The sequence below is a fragment of the Elgaria multicarinata genome, chromosome 3 (assembly GCF_023053635.1).
Source record: "Elgaria multicarinata webbii isolate HBS135686 ecotype San Diego chromosome 3, rElgMul1.1.pri, whole genome shotgun sequence".
Lineage (NCBI taxonomy): Eukaryota > Metazoa > Chordata > Lepidosauria > Squamata > Anguidae > Elgaria > Elgaria multicarinata.
The window spans coordinates 164,293,823-164,314,338 of NC_086173.1; the positions used below are offsets into that span (position 1 = coordinate 164,293,823).

Sequence of the window (20,516 nt, forward strand, 5' to 3'; positions counted from 1 at the left end):
GAACAGGAGAGGAGGACTACGGGGGGGGGGAATGGGGGGCTTTGTGGGGGAGGAAGGAGGGTGTGGGGAGGTGGGAGTTGTGGTGGAGAGACCCACCATCCCCAACCTGGTGCTTTTGAACTTCAAGTCCCATCAGCCCCAGTCAGCATGGCCGGTGGTATGGAATGCTGGGAATTGTAGTCCAAAACATCTCATAGAGGAGATCTAGGTTGGAGGAGGTTGGCCCCAGAGAGCTTTGGCTATGGGGTGGTATATAAATTTAATAAATAAATAAAGGCCAATTGATGGAGATGCTGTTAGTGGCTGTCAATCAAGTGAAGGTATTGACCGGGCTCTTCGGTGGAAGAATTCCCCACTTGCCGCGCCTCCCCACACCCCCAGTCGCTGATTCCCCTCTTCTTGACCTTTATCCATCTTGTTTCCAGGGAGAGGCGCTCGCCGTGAGCACCAGCCGCCTAGTTTTCTTGTGAAGCATCTTTCTGCTCGGCAGCATCATTGTCGCACCAGGAAAAAACTTTTGTTACCTTGACAAGATTTGTCACCACCCAGAATTCAGCTGGTTGTGGCTTTTATGGGCAGGAGAAACCTTCAGCCAATGCTGGGGCGCAGCTCAGAGATGGAAGAGGGAGGCCCTCAGGTCATACCGGCAGGCAGCCGTGGGGGATTCTGGGAAAGGACAAGGCTGGGCAAGGACGCTGCCGCCTCAGATGAGCGGCGCCGGATCTTCCGGCAGTTCCGCTACCAGGAGGCCGAGGGGCCCCGAGTGGTTTGCAGCCGCCTCCACGACCTCTGCCGTCGGTGGCTGAAGCCGGAGCGACACACCAAGGCTCAGATCCTGGACCTGTTGATCTTGGAACAATTCCTGACTGTCCTCCCCCCGGAGATAGAGAGCTGGGTCCGAGAGTGTGGAGCAGAGACCAGTTCCCAGGCGGTGGCCCTGGCCGAAGGCTTCCTCCTGAGCCAGGCCGAGGACTGGAAGGAGGAAGAACAGGGGAGGTTTCATCTCAGACGGGTCCATGAGCTGACGATGTGTGGAACGGTATGCTAAAGGTCACCACAGGTTGCTCAGCGTCTCTAAAAACCAGCCCGGAGAGGGGATATATCCATCCCCTTAGTCCAGGGGCGGGGAACCTCTTTCATCTTGAGGGCCACATTCTGGTTCGGGGGGGCCACATTCCAGTAGGCGGGGCTGAAGGCAAAATGGGTGGGGCCAAAATACCAGCCTATTCTAGCTTCAAGCTCTTACGGCCGGTAATGAAGCCTTGGGAAAGGAATGTCAACCTTTTAGAATTGGGAGGGAAACTGCAAAATTCATGGCGCTACCCAACGATCAGCGATCAGGGTGTTTGCCAGGGGAAGGAGTGTTGCCTTCTGGGAAACCCCTGAGTTTCTTCCCTCCTGCCTTAGGCTCATGGTTGCGAAAGTGTGCAGTGTTACGCCCACCCCGGGAAGATACTTGGAGGGGATCCATGATGTTCCTGGGAGGAAGATGATGATGATAATAATAATAATTTTATTTATTTATTTCTTACATGCTTCTCCCTCTGGATCGAGGCAGGGAACAACACTAAATACAATATAATGCATAAAACTAGTTAAAAGAGCATATAAAACCAATACAATATTAAAATGACAATCACAACATCTTAAAATTCTTGGGTTTAAAATTCATCTGGGCAGGCCTGCCAGAAGAGACTAGACTTTACGGCTTTCTTAAACTCAGAGAGAGCGTTAAGCTGACGAGTCTCCTCTGGCAGGCCATTCCACAGTCTGGGGGCGGCAGAAGAGAAGGTCCTCTGGGTCACAGTGGTTAATCTAGTTTTTGCGAGCTGAAGTAGATCTTTCCCAGAGGACCTGAGTGCGCGGGGCGGATTGTATGTGAGAAGGCGATCCTGCAGGTAGCCTGGACCCAAACCATGTAGGGCTTTAAAGGTGATAACCAACACTTTATACTTCGCCCGGAAACTAATTGGCAGCCAGTGAAGAGAATAATGGGCTCAAGTTACAGGAAGCCAGATTCCGGCTGGACATCAGGAAAAACTTCCTGACTGTTAGAGCAGTACGACAATGGAATCAGTTACCTAGGGAGGTTGTGGGTTCTCCCACACTAGAGGCCTTCAAGAGGCAGCTGGACAACCATCTGTCAGGGATGCTTTAGGGTGGATTCCTGCATTGAGCAAGGGGTTGGACTCGATGGCCTTGTAGGCCCTTTCCAACTCTGCTATTCTATGATTCTGTGATTTTAAAACTGGTGTAATGTGGTCACCCCTAGGTGTACCGGTGACCAGCCTGGCTGCCATATTTTGAACTAGGCTCAAAGGTAGCCCTATGTAGAGCGCATTGCAGAAGTCGAGCCTCGAAGTTACCAGCACGTGCAGTACCGTCTTTAGGTCTTCCGACTCTAGGAAGGGGCGCAGCTGGCGTAGCAGCCGAAGCTGATAGTTGGCACTCCTGGCCGTCGCATCTATCCTTCAGGAACAAAGGTGGAGAACCGGTGATCCTCCAGATGTTGCTGTACTTCAACTCCCATCCTTGCTGGCCATGGGCCGTGCTGGCTGGGGCTATTGGGAGTTGGAGTCTCCCCCCCACAATGTGCAGGGCCTCAGGTTCCCCACCCTTGCTTTTCCAAGTAGATCCGGGCGCTCTTTCCTCCCCGCAGCAGAAGTTGAGTTTGGCTGCTTTGCTAACAACGGAAGCTGCGGAGAGGGGCGAGGAGCATCTGGAGCATTTGGCTACAGCAATTCCTTCTCTTCCTGTCTCTTTCCCTGCCAGGCTGGAGAGGATCTGAGCTGCCCTGTCCTTAATTAATTTAATTAATTAATGAAAGATTGATATACCGCTTAGCATATTTTTTTTAAAAAAAATATCTCTGCGCAGTTGACAACATATTTACATAAAACACAGATAAAAACCTTGAAACCAATATCCACAGAAACAAATAACCAAGCAAACTGGGCAGCTGACTCCTTCAGGGAAGGCCTGGCTAAAAAGATGGGTCTTGAGTTGGCCCCTAAAACACGCTACGGTTCCACCTCATGGAGCGCCCTCGCTGAATCTCACTGGGGAGGGAGTTCTGTTAAGGTGCCACCACCGAGAAGGCCCACTTCCAGGTTACCTCAAGATGATCCACAGGTCTGAACTGGGGAAGGCGATCTGCCAGGTAACCTGGGCAGGATCTACGCTACCGTTTTAAAACGGTTCGTAAAAGTTTTGACCCACAGTTGGGACCCAGGACACACTCTGTATATAGTTTTTAAAACGTTTTCAAAGTGTTTTATCTTGCTTGTTGGTGATGATAATAATAATAATAATAATTTTATTTCTTACCCGCCTCTCTATCTGGATCGAGGCAGGGAACAACAAGTATAAAATAGATAAAACTGAATTAAAAAGATAGTATACGTTATTAAAACATCCTGACATCCTAAAATTCCTCTGGATAGGCCTGCCGGAATAAATCAGTCTTAATAATAATAATAATAATTCTTACCCGCCTCTCCATTCTGATCAAGGTGGGTATAGCTTTCTTAATAATAATAATATTATTATTTCTTACCTGCCTCTCCATTTTGATCGAGTCGGGGAACAGCAATAAACGATAAAATACATAATACTCAATTAAAACATAATATACATTGTTAAAAACTGTTGGGACCAGAACTTTTCCTTGGGAATTCGTTTGTGCTCAGAAACACAGCTCACAATGCAGGTCTTACTTAGCAGAGTAATTTTATTAGCGTCAGACTTCTTAACAGTTCCGTATCATTGTGCAGAGTGACAAAAAGCAAGACAAGCTATACACACATACATATATACACAGTTCTTATCTATATTACATACAGCTGTGATTAGGCTAACCCAGCCTCAAGGATCTTTAGTATATTCATATCATTAACACCATGATTTCTTACAGAATATCCTGGCAAGGTTCCCAGTACAGCTTCTATCTCAAGGTAATTGCTCACAGATAGTCTTTCTCTGTTTAGCCTTGAGACAGCCACACACAATTTTAATGACTACGCAAGCTTTTTACTTTGCCTATTCTTAACAAAAACATCCTAAAAACATCTTAAACTTCCACTGGATAGGCCTGCTGGAAGAGGTCAGTCTTAAATACCTTTCTTGACTGCTGGTAGACTGTTAAGTTGACGAGTCTTAAGTGCTAAAAGAGTGGCCCAGGTCCCAAGCTGGTCAGGCGATCTTGAACTTGGCTTGGTAGCTAATGGGTAGCTAATTGCTTCTGCTGTGCTCTTCAGAAGCTCTGCCCTAGACTGGTCCTTTTCTAACTTCTTTGCCTGTGGGGACCCTCGCTCCTGTTTCCGGTGCAGGTGCAGTCAGCAAAGCTGGCCACTGATTTCTCTGAAGCAGAGATGACTCCATGGGATACCAGGCAGAGCTCGCTTTCCTGGGGGTTTACGCAGGAATGCGAAAGAAATACCGGCTTATTGGGTAAGGATTTTCGGGGAATATTTCAGCCTGGTCCCTGTCTCTCTATTGTTCCTGTTTCTGTTGTTGTTGTTATTACCATATTTCTTCGATTCTGCGACACACTTTCCCCACCCATATAATCATCTCTAAAAACGGGGTGCTCCTTAGAATTGCGGGTGTGTTTATTATTTCTTAGAATCAAAGCTTTTTTTTCTGTTGGTGGTACTGAAGTTAGTGTGCGTCTTACAATCGATGGCATCTTAGAATTGAAGAAATACAGTATTATTACATTTATTAGACTGTTTTGGTTTGTAGCTGCAATTGTGTTGTAGGTTTTTAGGACTGTTTAAGCTAGATGTTGGTGTCTTTTTAATGAATGTTTGCTGTTTTATTACTGTATCGACTTTTTACATAAGGCATTTTATTGGGGTGAGCACCTTGAGAGAAATCAAGCCCTGACACGGAATAACGGGCTCAAGTTAAAGGAAGCCAGATTCCAGCTGGACATCAGGAAAAACTTCCTGACTGTTAGAGCAGTGCGACAATGGAATCAGTTCTCTAGGGAGGTTGTGGGCTCTCCCACACTAGAGGCCTTCAAGAGGCAGCTGGACAAGCATCTGTCGGGGATGCTTTAGGGTGGATTCCTGCATTGAGCAGGGGGTTGGACTCGATGGCCTTGTAGACCCCTTCCAACTCTGCTATTCTATGATCCTATGACCTAGATCGGGTGACCATGTGAAAAGGAGGACAGGGCTCCTGTATCTTTAACAGTTGCATAGAAAAGGGAATTTCAGCAGGTGTCCTTTGTATATATGGGGAACCTGGCGAAATTCCCTCTTCACCACCACAGTTAAAGCTGCAGGAGCTATTCTAGAGTGACCAGATTTAAAAGAGGGCAGGGCAGCTGCAGCTTTAACTGTTGTGATGAAGAGGGAATTTCACCAGGTTCTCCATATATACAAATGACCCCTGCTGAAATTCCCTTTTCAATACAACTGTTAAAGATACAGGAACCCTGTCCTCCTTTTCATATGGTCACCCTAGACCTAGAAATAATTTTGATTTAAATAAAGAAGTTTTTTTTTAAAAAAACCAACACTATTAGATGCTTTTCTCAACACCCCCTCCCCCCGAACTGGCTGCTGTAATGTTTGGTGTTCCTGGGCATAAACAGAGTGAGTCACAATAATATTCACGACTGCCTACAATATCAGGTGAGTCTTTTTATACTAATCAGTGTAACACTCAAATAATTCCCCCCATACAACACAAACCAAAACCACACATATATCAGCTGGGTTATGCTGGGAGTTGTAGGACTTTTTCTCTGTAAACCTGAGTAGGATTGCACCCTAAATAACGTAACACAGACATTTTTCATCCGCTTTCTTCAAAACCTGGGCTATTTGTACACTTCAGTGACTCTGTGTCATGTATTAAAATTTCACATAGGTCCTGTTCAGGCAAGAAAAAAGGTACAGGAGCTATACTAGAGTGACCAGATTTAAAGGAGGGCAGGGCACCTGCAGCTTTAACTGTTGTGATGAAGAGGAAATTGCACCAGGTTCCCCATATATAAAAATGACACCTGCTGAAATTCCCTTTTCAATACAACTGTTAAAGATGCAGCAGCCCGGTCCTCCTTTTCATAGGATCATCCTAATCTGAACAGGCTCATTGGCAAGAGAAATGGCTTGAATTTTATAAGGATCCCTGCGCTTTGAATTTTGCCAAGAGCCAACAGGAGGAGAGATGAATGTGTGTGCATAAGGAACAGAAATATAAAAATGTGTATGAAGCCTGCGACATTTTCCCACTGCATTTGTGTCACTTACAGGTGGCGGACGGTCTCTGGCAAGGCCGACTAAGTCGCCTTTTCTTGGTGATGGAGTGGAAACGGATTCTGTGCAGCCAGATCAGGTAGGGGAGAGATCATGGGGCAGAAGGGTTGGATCACAGCCCCTCCACAACTCCCTGGCTTGAAAGAATCTGCCTCGTTGCCTTGACTTCTGTCAAAGTTGCCGGGTACATAAGCTTTGAATGCCTCTGGAAATAGGTTGAATCTTGCTAGATGGTATTTGGTGGTGGCCTGGATTGCCCCTCATCAGCCTCTCCTCATGCCAGATGATGTCATTGAGTATAGCCACGCCCACTGAGAGCAGCTGGTTTAGCCACGCCTACACTTGCATCATCACCTCGCCTCCTGGGCATTTTAGCCTTTCTCTTTGCCGGGAGAGGCAACGAGTGGGGTACCGCAGGGCTCAGTCCTGGGCCCAGTGCTCTTCAACATTTTTATTAATGATTTGGACGAGGAGGTGCAGGGAACGCTTATCAAATCTGCAGATGACACAAAATTGGGTGGGATAGCTAATACCCTGGAAGACAGAAACAAACTTCAAAGTGATCTTGATAGGCTGGAGTGCTGGGCTGAAAACAACAGAATGAAATTTAATAGGGACAAATGCCAAGTTCTAAATTTAGGAAATAGAAACCAAATGCACAATTACAAGATGGGGGATACTTGGCTCAGCAATACTATAAACGAGAAGGATCTTGGAATTGTTGTAGATCGCAAGCTGAACATGAGCCAACAGTGCGATATGGCTGCAAGAAAGGCAAATGCTATGAGGTACTGGTTCCTCTCTATTCGGCCCTGGTTAGGCCTCATCTAGAGTATTGCGTCCAGTTCTGGCCTCCACAATTCAAGAAGGACGCAGACAAGCTGGAGCGTGTTCAGAGGAGGGCAACCAGGATGATCAGGGGTCTGGAAACAAAGCCCTATGAAGAGAGACTGAAAGAACTGGGCATGTTTAGCCTGGAGAAGAGAAGATTGAGGGGAGACATGATAGCACTCTTCAAATACTTAAAAGGTTGTCACACAGAGGAGGACCAGGATCTCTTCTCGATCCTCCCAGAGTGCAGGACACGGAATAACAGGCTCAAGTTAAAGGAAGCCAATCAGGAAAAACTTCTTGACTGTTAGAGCAGTACGACAATGGAATCAGTTACCTAGGGAGGTTGTGGGTTCTCCCACACTAGAGGCCTTCAAGAGGCAGCTGGACAACCATCTGTCAGGGATGCTTTAGGGTGGATTCCTGCATTGAGCAGGGGGTTGGACTCAATGGCCTTGTAGGCCCCTTCCAACTCTGCTATTCTATGATTCGATTATTCTGTTATCTGAGTCACTAGTTTTGTGTGGTGTCCAGCATCTTTTTGGGGGTGCTGGGCACTGCACAGAGTGACTTGTCCAGTGCTAGGAAGACCAGCTGTTCTTCTCAAGGCCAGCCAAGCCCTCAGTGGCCTGCATCCCCACTGTTATCTCTGACCAGTGGTTGGAGATAACCGCAGGGATTCCCTCCAAGTGAGAGGGTTCCTCCAGAATTACTAGAAAAACGCCAGGAGGCTCTGGAGGCTGGTTTCAGAAGGCCAGCAGGTCAAATGAGGCCCACAGGCCAGAGGTTCTTCCTCCCTGCTATTTGAGAACACCCAGTGTTCTCACACTTACTATCTTTTTGGATTTACTTATATGGTAAAGAACCATTTCCTTCTTCTTTCTTCAGAATCCAGTGACCTTCGAGGATGTGTCTGTGTACTTCACGGAGGAGGAGTGGGTGCTGCTGGATCCAGGCCAAAGAGCCCTGCAGTGGGAAGTCATGGTGGAGAATTATGGGAACCTCACTGCCCTAGGTAAGGCTCCCTCTTTCCACTGGTTGAGAAAAGTTTACCAAAGCCCATCCGCCCCCTCCACAGCTCACCCCACAACCCCTACATGTGGATGGGCTGTGTGCCCCCTAACGCCAATCAAAAAAGCGCTACTTTCTAGTTGGCCAGATTTGCCTCCCATCTAGTTTAGTGTGACCATATGGAAAGGAGGACTGGGCTCCTGTATCTTTAACAGTTGTATTGAAAAGGGGAATTCAGCGGGGGTTATTTGTATGCATTCAGCACCTGGCGGAATTCCCTCTTCATCACAACAGTTAAACCTGCAGGTGGCTTGCTCTCTTTTGTAACTGGTCACTCTAACATAGCTCCTGCAGCTTTAACTGTTGTGATGAAGAGGGAATTTCCCCAGGTGCTGCGTGCATCCAAATGACACCTGCTGAAATTCCCCTTTCGATACAACTGTTAAAGATAAAGGAGCCCTGTCCTCCTTTCCATGTGGTCACCCTAATGTAGGACTTGTCCATCATTCTGTCACTTGGGTGGCTACAAGACAGAGGGCCTTCTCAGTTGTGGCACCCATGTATGGAATGCTCTTCCCACAGCAGCTCACCTGGCACCTACATTGTTATCCTTTCAGCTCCAGAAAAAAAACTTTCTTTTGTCCCAGTCCGGATCTACACAAATAGCACAAGATAGTTAGATAAGAACAGCCATAAAACCAGTCTCTAAAATGTCTGGGGCAGGATCTACACTACTGCTTTAAAGCACTTTATAACAGTTTTGACAACTGTTGGGGCTCAGGACACACTGCATATACTGTTGTCAAAACTGTTATAAAGTGCTTTAAAGCAGTAGTGTATAGGGTGACCATATGAAAAGGAGGACAGGGCTCCTGTATCTTTAACAGTTGTATAGAAAAGGGGATTTCAGCAGGTGTCATTTGTGTATATGGGGAACCTGGTGAAATTTCCTCTTCTTCACACCAGTTAAAGCAGCAGGTGCCCTGCCGTCTTTTAAATCTGGTCGCTCTAGTATAGCTCCTGCAGCTTTAACTGTTGTGATGAAGAGGGAATTTCACCAGGTTCCCCATATATACAAATGACACCTGCTGAAATTCCCTTTTCTATGCAGCTGTTAAAGATATAGAAGCCCTGTCCTCCTTTTCATATGGTCACCCTACCTTAGGGCCTTACACGTTTTAGATATAGAGTGATTTATAAAACCTGTAACTTAATAAATAAGTTTTCTTTTTTAAAAATCGCAGCAGGGGATGGCAGGAATAGCAAAGGACCACACAGAGAGTCCTTGGAAAGAACCAGATGTACAGAGGAGGAAAAACAGAGAAGGGAAACCAGGTCAGAAGAGATGAGCGAGGATACGTTCTTTGCTTCCAAAGGCGATGACTTCCATGAAATAACAATCCAAGAGAAGACGGACAATGAAAAGAAAAGGAGTCTTTGCAACGTATGCGGAAAAAGCTTTAGTCGTAAATCGCATCTTAATGAACACAAGAGAATCCACACCGGGGAGAAGCCATACAAATGCTCGGAGTGTGGAAAGAGCTTCAGACGGAGCACTGACCTTACATCACACCAAAGAACCCACACGGAAGAGCAACCGTTTCAATGCTCCGAGTGCGGGAAGAGTTTCCGGGGCAGTTCCGACCTGAGGTCGCATAAACGGATCCACACCGGGGAGAAGCCGTACACCTGCGCAGTGTGTGGGAAGAGCTTCAGTCACAGCATCAGCCTCAATTCCCACCAGAGAATCCACACAGGGGAGCAGCCGTTTAAATGCGCAGTGTGTGGGAAGAGCTTCACGCGGAACACGGGGCTGACCCTGCATCAGCGTATTCACACGGGGGAGAAGCCATATACCTGCGCCTTGTGCGGGAAGAGCTTCAGTCACAGCAAAAGCCACGCCATCCACCTCAAAGTCCACGCCGGGGAGAAGCCGTACATGTGCTCCGAGTGCGGGAAAAGCTTCATTGGGAGTTCATACCTCAAATCACATCAGAGAATCCACACAGGGGAGAAACCGTATACGTGCCCCGTGTGTGGAAAGCGATTCAGGTGGAGCACAAATTTTAACGAACATAAAAAAATCCACTCCGGGGAGAATACTGTAAATCCTAGAATGGTGGAAAGACCTCCCAACGGAGCACAGATCTTTATTTCAGAGGACGTATATGCAGACAAGAGTTTTTTCTGACCTACGGGATTATACAAACCATCAGAGAATCAACAGATGGGAAAGAGCATAGGAAAAGGAAAGGAACCTCTCGTGCAAGCACTGAGTCATTACTGACTCCTGGAGGGACGCTAGCTTTCGCTGACGTTTTCTTGGCAGGCCTTATAGCGGGGTGGTTTGCCATTGCCTTCCCCGGCCATTATTACCTTTCCCCCAGCTAACTGGGTACTCATTTTACCAACCTCGGGAGGGTGGAAGGCTGAGTCGACCTGAGCCGGCTGCCTGAAACCAGCTTCCGCTGGGATCGAACTCAGACCGTGGGGAGAGTTTCAGCTGCAGAAACTGCTGCTTTACCGCTCTGCGCCACATGAGGCTCATAGAAATGCTGAAAATATAGCAGAAAGCCTCCTCCAGGTCGAAAGTATTTTAGAATCGATAGAACAAGTGAATGTGTGTTGGGTCGGAGGGCTGGCGACAGTCGGAGAAGTCAACATCTTACAAGCTTTCTGAGATGCCTTGTGATTAAGCTCTCCCGGATCACTTGTATGCAAGAATGGCTCAGTTCAGACAACACGTTTCTCAACAGTGGTTTTAGAACTCCACGGTGGAGTTTGGTGGGGAAAGCTCCACGCAACAGTGGAGGTTTTTTGGAAAACTCTCCACGCTGAATATCCACACTGTGCAGAGGAGAGTTCCTGCACAACCGTTGTCTTGCGTGTTGTGTAGCGGGCTCCATGGAGTTTTCTGTTGCGTTGAGTTGACTTTTCCCACAGGATACAGAGTTCCTTGGCAAGAGTGGCGAAATTAGCGAGTGCCGCTCTAGGAGAGCCGCCAGGATTGGGGTGTGGTTTTTTTTTGGTAGCAATGGCTGATGGGATATCATCAGGAGGACCGGGGGAGGAGAGAGGGCAAGGGAACTGTCAATCAGACGCTACGCTGGATTTTACTCAACTCCACGGGAGCCCACGGTCACACAACGGTGGAGTTCGAACAAGTTGTGTGGGGAGCACCCCCTAAAAACGCAACCGTGGAGTGGAATTTTCACGCTGCGTTGACTACTGTGTGGTCCAAACTGAGCAAATGTTTTACTAAATCATGTTGTCACGTTGCTTTGTCATTCTCTCTAATAGCAAACTTGGGTGGCTGAGTGCCTGTCAGTTTGGAAGCAAAGAACAGGCCCATTTAAAAGTAAGGGAGCAGTTTCCGCATACCCAGGATACTCCAATAGATTGTTTGTTTGTGTGGGGTGGGAAGCAGGGAGTGTTGGACTGGACCATTTACACCTTTCATTTAGCATAAATGGCACTATTTACAGCTGCTAGACAAAAAATGCTCAGTATGCTCAGGGGTCTGGAAACAAAGCCCTATGAAGAGAGACTGAAAGAACTGGGCATGTTTAGCCTGGAGAAGAGAAGACTGAGGGGAGACATGAGAGCACGCTTCAAATACTTAAAAGGTTGTCACACAGAGGAGGGCCAGGATATCTTCTCGATCCTCCCAGAGTGCAGGACACGGAATAACGGGCTCAAGTTAAAGGAAGCCAGATTGCGACAGGATATCAGGAAAAACGTCCTGCCTGTTAGAGCAGTACGACAATGAAACCAGTGACGTAGGGAGGTTGTGGGCTCTCCCACACTAGAGGCCTTCAAGAGGCAGCTGGACAACCATCTGTCAGGGATGCTTTAGGGTGGATTCCTGCATTGAGCAGGGGGTTGGACTTGATGGCCTTGTAGGCCCCTTCCAACTCTGCTATTCTATGATTCTATGAATTTTGCCAGACGGCGTTTCCACTCCTGGTCTTCCTCAATGGCCAGTGTGCCAAGCTGATTAGTACCGTGGCCTAATTTTTCTCGGGACGGGCTTAAAAGTTCCAAACAATATAGATAATCAGATGTCACTTCCCACAAGATACGGTATAATTCCAAATATTCAAAGAAAGCCCAGAGACGGTATTCTAAACAGCATGATAATGCTGGTATTTACAGCTGCCGGTTGTTCTGCATGGGGATTTACGGACCATGAAAAGCTCTCGTTCTACTCAAAATGGCCGCCACAAGGAGAGCACCCTATGCCACAAAGAGCTGGTTAAGCATAGCGATCCACAAACCGGCATCCAGGGGCCGAGACGTCAAGTTTTGCTGGGTTTCGAGCCCCAAATGGTCCCTCATGCCATCCCTGCCCCTGACCTCAGGCCCTTCGAAACCTGGAGCCGGCCCTGTCTACCTCACGCTCTGCGTGTGCAGGTCCTTTAACGACTTCGTTCATGCCACTCTAGGCCGGATGAGCGGAAACCTCTTCGTTCTCCTAAACCCGGGCAAATTGAAGCATCTTCATTTATTTATGCTTCCTGAAATTGAAGAACCTGAAAAGAATATCTCTCCCTCTCTCTGTATTTGGATGGTTTTCTTTCATTGGTAGTATTAGTCTGTGAATGTGAGGTTGTGTTAATAAAGTCTTTCGACGTCATCCTCCTGCCTCTGACTTCAGTATAATAATTTCCAACTGCACTAGTAAGTGTTTTTCTTTATCAAATCAGTTAAGTCTGTAAGGGCCAAATCTTATAGATATTTAGGCAGAAAAAAAGTCTTACAACTCCCAGCATTCCCCAGCTACGCCATTCAGATGTTGTCTGTTTTATTTATCCATATAACAAACTAGTGGGACCTGACGCAAAATGTTCACTGTGCCAGCCATGCCCTCCTCCATAACGGTCTATTCCATTCCCTCGCCGTCCAGTTCTCTGGGTCCCCCACCCTCCATTCCATCACTTAGCATTTTGTGGCCATTGAACATATATATCTTCATTGGGCTGTTTGGGGATTTTCCCGAGACGAGTAACTTATTCCCACTCCATCTGACTCGGCCCTGTATTGGGCAAAAGGCAGGATACAAATAATAATAATAATAATAATAATAATAATAATAATAATAATAATAATAGCTTGTTTCCCTTACTAGAATGGGTGCATATCAGTGATTGACCTGACAGAGGGAGGATACAGAGGATTTAAGGACAGACCCCACTCAGTGATAGATTTTCAAATTCCAAGAGTATTTTAGGCTACAAGAAGTAGAGCTCTTTCTTCATGAGGCTTTTATTGTGCACTGGTGATTGCTCACTCACAGTAGTTTGCAAGTCCTTTATACAACAACACCATCATCCTTTCCACTGCTTTGCAACCATTCTCGCAGTTTCTTTCTTGATGAGGAAAGCCTTGACCAGATACAAAAGAGGGCAGGGCTCCTGCAGCTTTCACTGTAGTGATGAAGAGGGGATTTCACCAGGTGTTGCATGCATACAAATGGCAACTGATGAAATTCCCTTTTCTATACAACTGTTAAAGATACAGGAGCCCGGTCCCTCTTTCCATAGGGTCACCCTAAATAACAGCCATGTATTTGTGAGTGTGCATGATCCAAAGGAGATTCATATGAACATCAGAAGCACCATGCTGGATCGGACCAAGGGTCCATCAATCCCAGCATTCTATTCATGCAGGAGCCAACAAGCTGCCCAACGGAAACCCACACGCAGGCCACGGGTGCAACAGCACCCTCCCATCCATGTTCCCCAGCAACTGGTGTACATATACAATAAATAAATAAATAAACATATCTGAACAATTTGATGTTGAACATCTGTCAGGCTGAAGTCCGCATTGCAATTCAGAGAAGCTACCAGTGGTGGGCAGGGCCCAAATGCCAGCATATTTTCAATTAAAGCTCCCACTGCAATTAACTTGAGGATGTCGGGGGAATCCACCACAGAATCAAATGAGTTCACATTTTTTGAATACGACCTTTGGATTCTGCAGTGAACCGACTTCTCCCCAGTTGGGTGGATTCTGCCAACTTGCAGACTATTTTTATCTCCTTCCTCAAGATCAATAATCTATATATTAAATAAACTGTAATGTAATAGGAGGTAACGCAGAACTCTTGCAATTCATAATTTAATAAGCCATGGAGGGATGCAGTGGACAGGAGGACCCACACAGAACAATACAACCCACAACACAGATAACTCTAGAAAGTGAGTCAAACCGCAGACTACAGGCCAAGTCACAAATATGCATTTTCTGACCAGGGAATTCGGCTGGTGTAGGATGACCATATGGAAAGGAGGACAGGGCTCCTGTATCTTTCACAGTTGTATTGTGAAAGATATTGCTTCCTCTCTATTTGGCCCTGGTTAGGCCTCATCTAGAGTATTGTGTCCAGTTCTGGGCTCCACAATTCAAGAAGGACGCAGACAAGCTGGAGCGTGTTCAGAGGAGGGCAACCAGGATGATCAGGGGTCTGGAAACAAAGCCCTGTGAGGAGAGACTGAAAGAACTGGACATGTTTAGCCTGGAGAAGAAAAGATTGAGGGGAGACATGATAGCACTCTTCAAATACTTAAAAGGTTGTCACACAGAGGAGGGCCAGGATCTCTCCTCGATCCTCCCAGAGTGCAGGACACGGAATAATGGGCTCAAGTTAAAGGAAGCCAGATTCCAGCTGGACATCAGGAAAAACTTCCTGACTGTTAGAGCAGTACGACAATGGAATCAGTTCCCTAGGGAGGTTGTGGTCTCTCCCATACTAGAGGCCTTCAAGAGGCAGCTGGACAACCATCTGTCAGGGATGCTTTAGGGTGGATTCCTGCATTGAGCAGGGGGTTGGACTTGATAGCCTTATAGGCCCCTTCCAACTCTGCTATTTTATGATTCTATTAAAAGGGAATTTCAGCAGATGTCATTTGCATGCATGCAGCACCTGGTGAAACTCCCCCCTCATCACAACAGTGAAAGCTGCAGGAGCCCTGCCTAGAGTGACCAGATACAAAAGAGGGCAGGGATTAGATTCCGAAGTGGGATTAGATATCGCTCTAAAATTATCTTGAGGGAAGCTGAGATCCCTGCTAGTAGGAGAAATAGAAGCCGCAGTGTCAATTCTCCTTTAATAAACAAGTCAGCGTATTTGTACTGCTGTTATTACATTGCAGAGTTGGAGAACCAAACCGCAGGGCTTTTGTAAAGTAAAAGTGAACCCATTCTGACAGCCGTTTCCCCTGAAGATGTACAACTGAATGTGGAATGACATTTCTTCGTCTCTAGGACTTCTTGTTTGAGATACAGAGAGTATCATAGAATCATAGAATAGTTGAGTTGGAAGGGGCCTACAAGGTCATTGAGACCAACCCCCTGCTCAATGCAGGAATCCACCTCAAAGCATGCCTGACAGATGGCTGTCCAGCTGCCTCTTGAAGGCCTCTAGGGTGGGAGAGCCCACAACCTCCCTAGGGAACTGATTCCGTTGTCGTACTGCTCTAACAGTCAGGAAGTTTTTCCTGATGTCCAGCTGGAATCTGGCTTCCTTTAACTTGAGCCCGTTATTCCGTGTCCTGCACTCTGGGAGGATCGAGAAGAGGTAGGGTAGGGTAGAAGAGTAGCGTGGCCTGGGCTGTGTTAAGGCCAGCTGATGCCCCAAGCACAGCCCAATAATGGTGCCCCTTTGGCCCCTTCAATAATAATAATAATAATAATAATAATAATAATAATAATAATAATGATATATTTATTTGTTACCCACCTCTCCCTCTGGATCAAGGCAGGGTACAACACAAATAAAAACACCATAAAATACATAAAACTAATTCAAACATTTAAAACCAGTGCATCATTAAAATGGCTTAGCCGGCAAGACATTAAGACTCTATAAGTGCTGAATGTGAAATAAGACATTAAAAACCCAGTTTTCTTCAAGGCCACCCCCCACGCCAGAACACACAACTCCGTTAAATATAAACTGCTTTTTGTTATATTTATTTAACACTAAATAGCAGCAAGCAATATAAGCCAATGATTTACTTATAACTAGGGCAACAGGAAAACAAAAACAAATTTTCATCACTGTTTTATGCATTTTTTAATAAAACTGTTGTAAGGGGGAAAATGCAAATGCAAAAAAAAAAACCTATTGAAAATGATTTTCAGTCACCCTCCAAAAGATTATATGGTAGGATACCGGTAGTCTGTGACTCCTCTTTCCCTTGGTGCCCTAAGCACGTGCTTATGTTGCTTAAAGTTTAATCCAGGGCTGAGCATAGCTTCCTATGAAATATGGTCTGTTTGTTTGCTTGTGTAAAGAACTGGAGATCCCAGGAAATGAACTTGGTGTCCTTTTGTATGCAGATGTGAAAAGTCAGACAAATTCTGGTGTTGGTAAAAATTCTAATCTTTAATTAATTCCCCTCCCCCCCCTTCAGTACGCTCTACGCATTTCGGATAAAAAAATCCTTCCTCAAGAGCTACAAATACGAGATAAATACAAAATAAGTTCTCACAAAAGGCAACACCCATGCCTATGAGACAGTACGCTCTAGGTGTTTCGCAGGGTTTTTTTTTTTAGTGTGCAGTTGGACACAAAATGTGCAGATGGAAATACAATGTGGAGTTGAAAAAAGTGGCGAAAAAAATAAGACACGTGTTATGTCTTATGTGTTCATTCTTTATATGAGAAAGCTCTGCCTGATGCCTGAGCAACACCTGGCAAAAATGTGCTTTTTGGACCTACAGGACAGGGAGGGCTGGGTGCGTACTGGCAGAAGTTTGATGTCATCCTATTCACCTCTCTCAGTCACAACCTTACACATCCTACCTGTTCGCCAAATCCGTGATATAATATTCAGTAATGATATTGGGATCGACCTTGAACAGGTTAGGAAATGTAAGTTGGCCATCTGGTATCCTAAGTTCAAGCAGGACCACAAAATGGCTTCATATCTCAAGGAATTAACCTTTTCCCCTGTCAAGCGAGCGTTTACGCAATTAAGATTTCAACAGATGCCTACGGAACTCCTGAAGGGGAGACATGGTAACTGTCCCGTAAGTGAGCTTTTATGCATATGCGGAGCAGGCCAAGTTGAGGACTTGGCTCATTATGTTCTTCACCGCCGCTTTTATAAATCACCACGGACCAAATTCATCCTCCCCTTTCTAAACTTCCTTGAAGGCCACACGGAAGAGTTCAAAATCAGGTGGTCGCTGGCAGACACAGACAACTTTGTAAGCTGCAGGGGTGGCCTTATTTGCCCTAGCAGCATTAAAGTTAAGGAGAGCTTTTGTGGCAGGTCTGGATTCTGACCTTGGGTAAGGTAGACAATACCACAAAGAGTATGGCATTGATTCAAGATAACGTGTTTTATTGCTGCTCTATTTTGCTTAATGTGCTAACTTGTTCTACCGTTTCAACGGTTTTAATCAGATTAATGTTTTAATGTTTTATGATGTTGTGATGGCCATTGGCTACAAACAATAAAGACATGAATGAATGTCTTATGTGTTTATTAAGAACTTAACAATAGACAAAGTCAGGGATAGTATGTCAGACAAATTATTTAAGGATGCAGGTGAAAAAGCCCTTGACAGTGTGACTGATGTTGTTGGGTCCTGTGACAGGGTTGCCTGAATAGATGTGTGGGGGCAGAGTTGACACTTGTGTCTATTGCAGGGTCTGGTCCGTCTTTGTCTCTGTCCTGCGGACTGTTGCTGGTTAGCATCTGCTTCAGGTTGGGAGGTTGTCTGGAGGCCAGGACTGGTCTGCCTCCCAAGGCTTGTGGGAGCAAAGTGATGGGTTGGAGTTCCCTGATGATCCGTTGCCGTGGTTTCAACTGGGGGCTGTAGGTGACAAGCAATGGTGTACTTCTCTGGGTCTGTCGTCCTTCCTGGGTATCCGTATGGCCCTGTCAATCATGTCTTTAAGTTTAAGGTGCTGCTAGTGTTGGTGATAATTTGTCCAGTCGTGAAAGAGAAATAATGTGTTTGGCTTGACCAAGTGGGGAGGGTATCTGACAGGGCATTTGTGCAGTTGGAAAATTTGCTTTTTTTAAAAAAAAACCTGGCATTTCAGATTAAAAAAAACCCCTTTCTCAGGAGCTACAAATACAAGATAAATACAAAATAAGCACTAATGAAAGGCTACATCCATGCCTATGAGACGTTAAATGTGCTGTTACACAATTAATAACATTGTACATTGTGATGACCAAATACACACACACACAAGACAAAAACCAAATTGACTGACCTGAAGTAACACGAGCTGTTAAAATATATAACAAAAAAAAAAATCCTCAGCTTTTTTCGGGCAGACCGCCGAGGTCTGCGTTATCTGGAAAACTCCTACTTGTGCTCAACTGTCAAAACGCTGCCACTGCAACTCGTATGCGCTTCGCCAACCACATTGACTCCGTGCATATGCTCGTAAATCCATGTTCGTGGAGACACAGCGCCACCACATGGCTTCACCATTTTTCTTGGCTTCCCTTCTAGCATTTGTGCGTTACTCCCTTTCAGGATATCTTGGGACTGAAGGCGTGTTTTGAGTGACAGCTCTTTTAGAATGTTTTAAATTTGTGTTGTTGTTTTTTTAAATAAATGAATTAGGGCGCAATCCTGTGCATGGTTAGACAGCAAAAAAGTCCTCCAACTCCCAGCGTTCCCCAGCCAGCCCATGGTTTCAGTAAACTGCCCTGAAAACTTTGCTGAAAGTTTTTGTGAACCGCCCAGAGAGCTTCGGCTATTGGGCGGTACAGAAATGCAATCAATCAATCAATCAATCAATCAAATTAAAATGATCCCTTCTCTCCCCCTTCACCTTTTTCCCAGTCAAAACGAGAGAAAATGTTTTTAAAAAATAAAAATAAAATGTAACAAATAACTAGGGTGACCATATGAAAAGGAGGACAGGGCTCATGTATCTTTAACAGTTGTACTGAAAAGGGAATTTCATTTGTATGAAATTTGTGTCATTTGTGTCATTTGTATATATGGGGAACCTGGTGAAATTTCCTCTTCATCACAACAGTTAAAGCTGCAGGTGCCCTGCCCTCTTTTAAATCTGGTCACTCTAGTATAGCTCTTGCACCTTAACTGTTGTGATGAAGTGGGAATTTCAATAGGATCTCCATATATACAAATGACACCTGCTGAAATTCCCTTTTCTATGCAACTGTTAAAAGATACAGGAGTCCTGTCCTCCTTTTCATAGGGTCACCCTAAACTAACACCATGTTAAAACAATAGTTTAAAAAGTCCGAGTGAATAAAAACAGCTTTGCCTGTCATCGAGAGGATAATTTTGTGAACCGCCGAGAGAGCTTCGATTATTGGGTGGCATAAAAATGCAATAAATAAATAATAAATCATAGAATCCTAGAATAGCAGAGTTGGAAGGGGCCTACAAGGCCATCGAGTCCAACCCCCTGCTCAATGCAGGAATCTACCCTAAAGCATCCCTGACAGATGGTATGCTAGCGCTAGACACAGAGGGCCTCCTAGGGGAGCGAATTCCACATGAAGGATGCCACCTCATCTCTCTGGTTGCCATTCGCCTTACTTCAGATGGTAGAGTTACCTAGAGGAGAGACCCCTGCGTTACGCACAGGTTGATATTAGGTAGGTGTTCCTTCAGGTAAGTGAGTCTAAAATTCATAAAGTGTCTTAAAGGCAAGTACCAGCACTTTTAATTCTGCTTGGAAACTGACTGGGATCCTGTAGCAATGCTATGTGTGCCCCCCCCCCCACAAGCCAGTCCAATTAATTTAAACAACCTGCAATTTCTGAACAATCTTCAAGGGCTGCCCCAAGTTCAGAGCATTATGGTAGTCAATCCAAGGTGACCCCGGCGTGCATAACTGTGGCCAGGCTTTCTTTGTCCAGGAAGCCACAGCTGACACACCTGAGTCTTAAGTCATATGGTGTTTTAAAAGCAAGCGTCAGCACTTCTAATTGTGCTTGGAAGCAGACTGGGAGCCAGTAACATTATTTCAATATCAGTGCTGTGTTACGTTACCTGCAGCTGGTCCCAGTATTTTGAACCAACTGAAATTTCTGAATAATCTTCAAAGGCAGCCCCAGGTATAATGCCTTACAGTAGTCAATCCGAGGCAACCAGGGCATGGATAACTGGGGCTAGGCCATCTCTGTCTAAGTTGGCAAAAGACATTCATTGCCATAGAGTGGCCTCCTCCAGCTGATTTGGACTACAAGCCCCAAAATTCCTGACCATTGCCCATACTAACGGGGCTGATGGGAGCTGAAGCCCAGCAGCCTCTGAAGGGCACCAGGTTGGGGAAGAAAGAGTATCCTAGAGGCGACCTGGCCTTCCAGTAACAAAGCAAAACCAATATCGGGCCCAGTCGAGCTCTGGGTGTAAAAGAAAAAAAAATAATCCTTTGCTTCCAGAGGAGAA

General features: G+C 45.8%; 1 protein-coding gene across 1 annotated transcript; it reads left to right on the forward strand.

Moving 5' to 3' along the window:
* Nucleotides 1–616: 616 nt before the first annotated feature.
* LOC134395730 (zinc finger protein 586-like) lies at nucleotides 617–10,351 on the forward strand. Its single transcript, XM_063121894.1, has 5 exons — nucleotides 617–1,012; nucleotides 4,329–4,449; nucleotides 6,266–6,348; nucleotides 7,989–8,115; nucleotides 9,356–10,351. Exons 1-5 carry the CDS (start codon nucleotides 617–619, stop codon nucleotides 10,300–10,302), a joined length of 1,674 nt encoding a protein of 557 aa, XP_062977964.1. The 3' UTR covers nucleotides 10,303–10,351.
* Nucleotides 10,352–20,516: the final 10,165 nt, after the last annotated feature.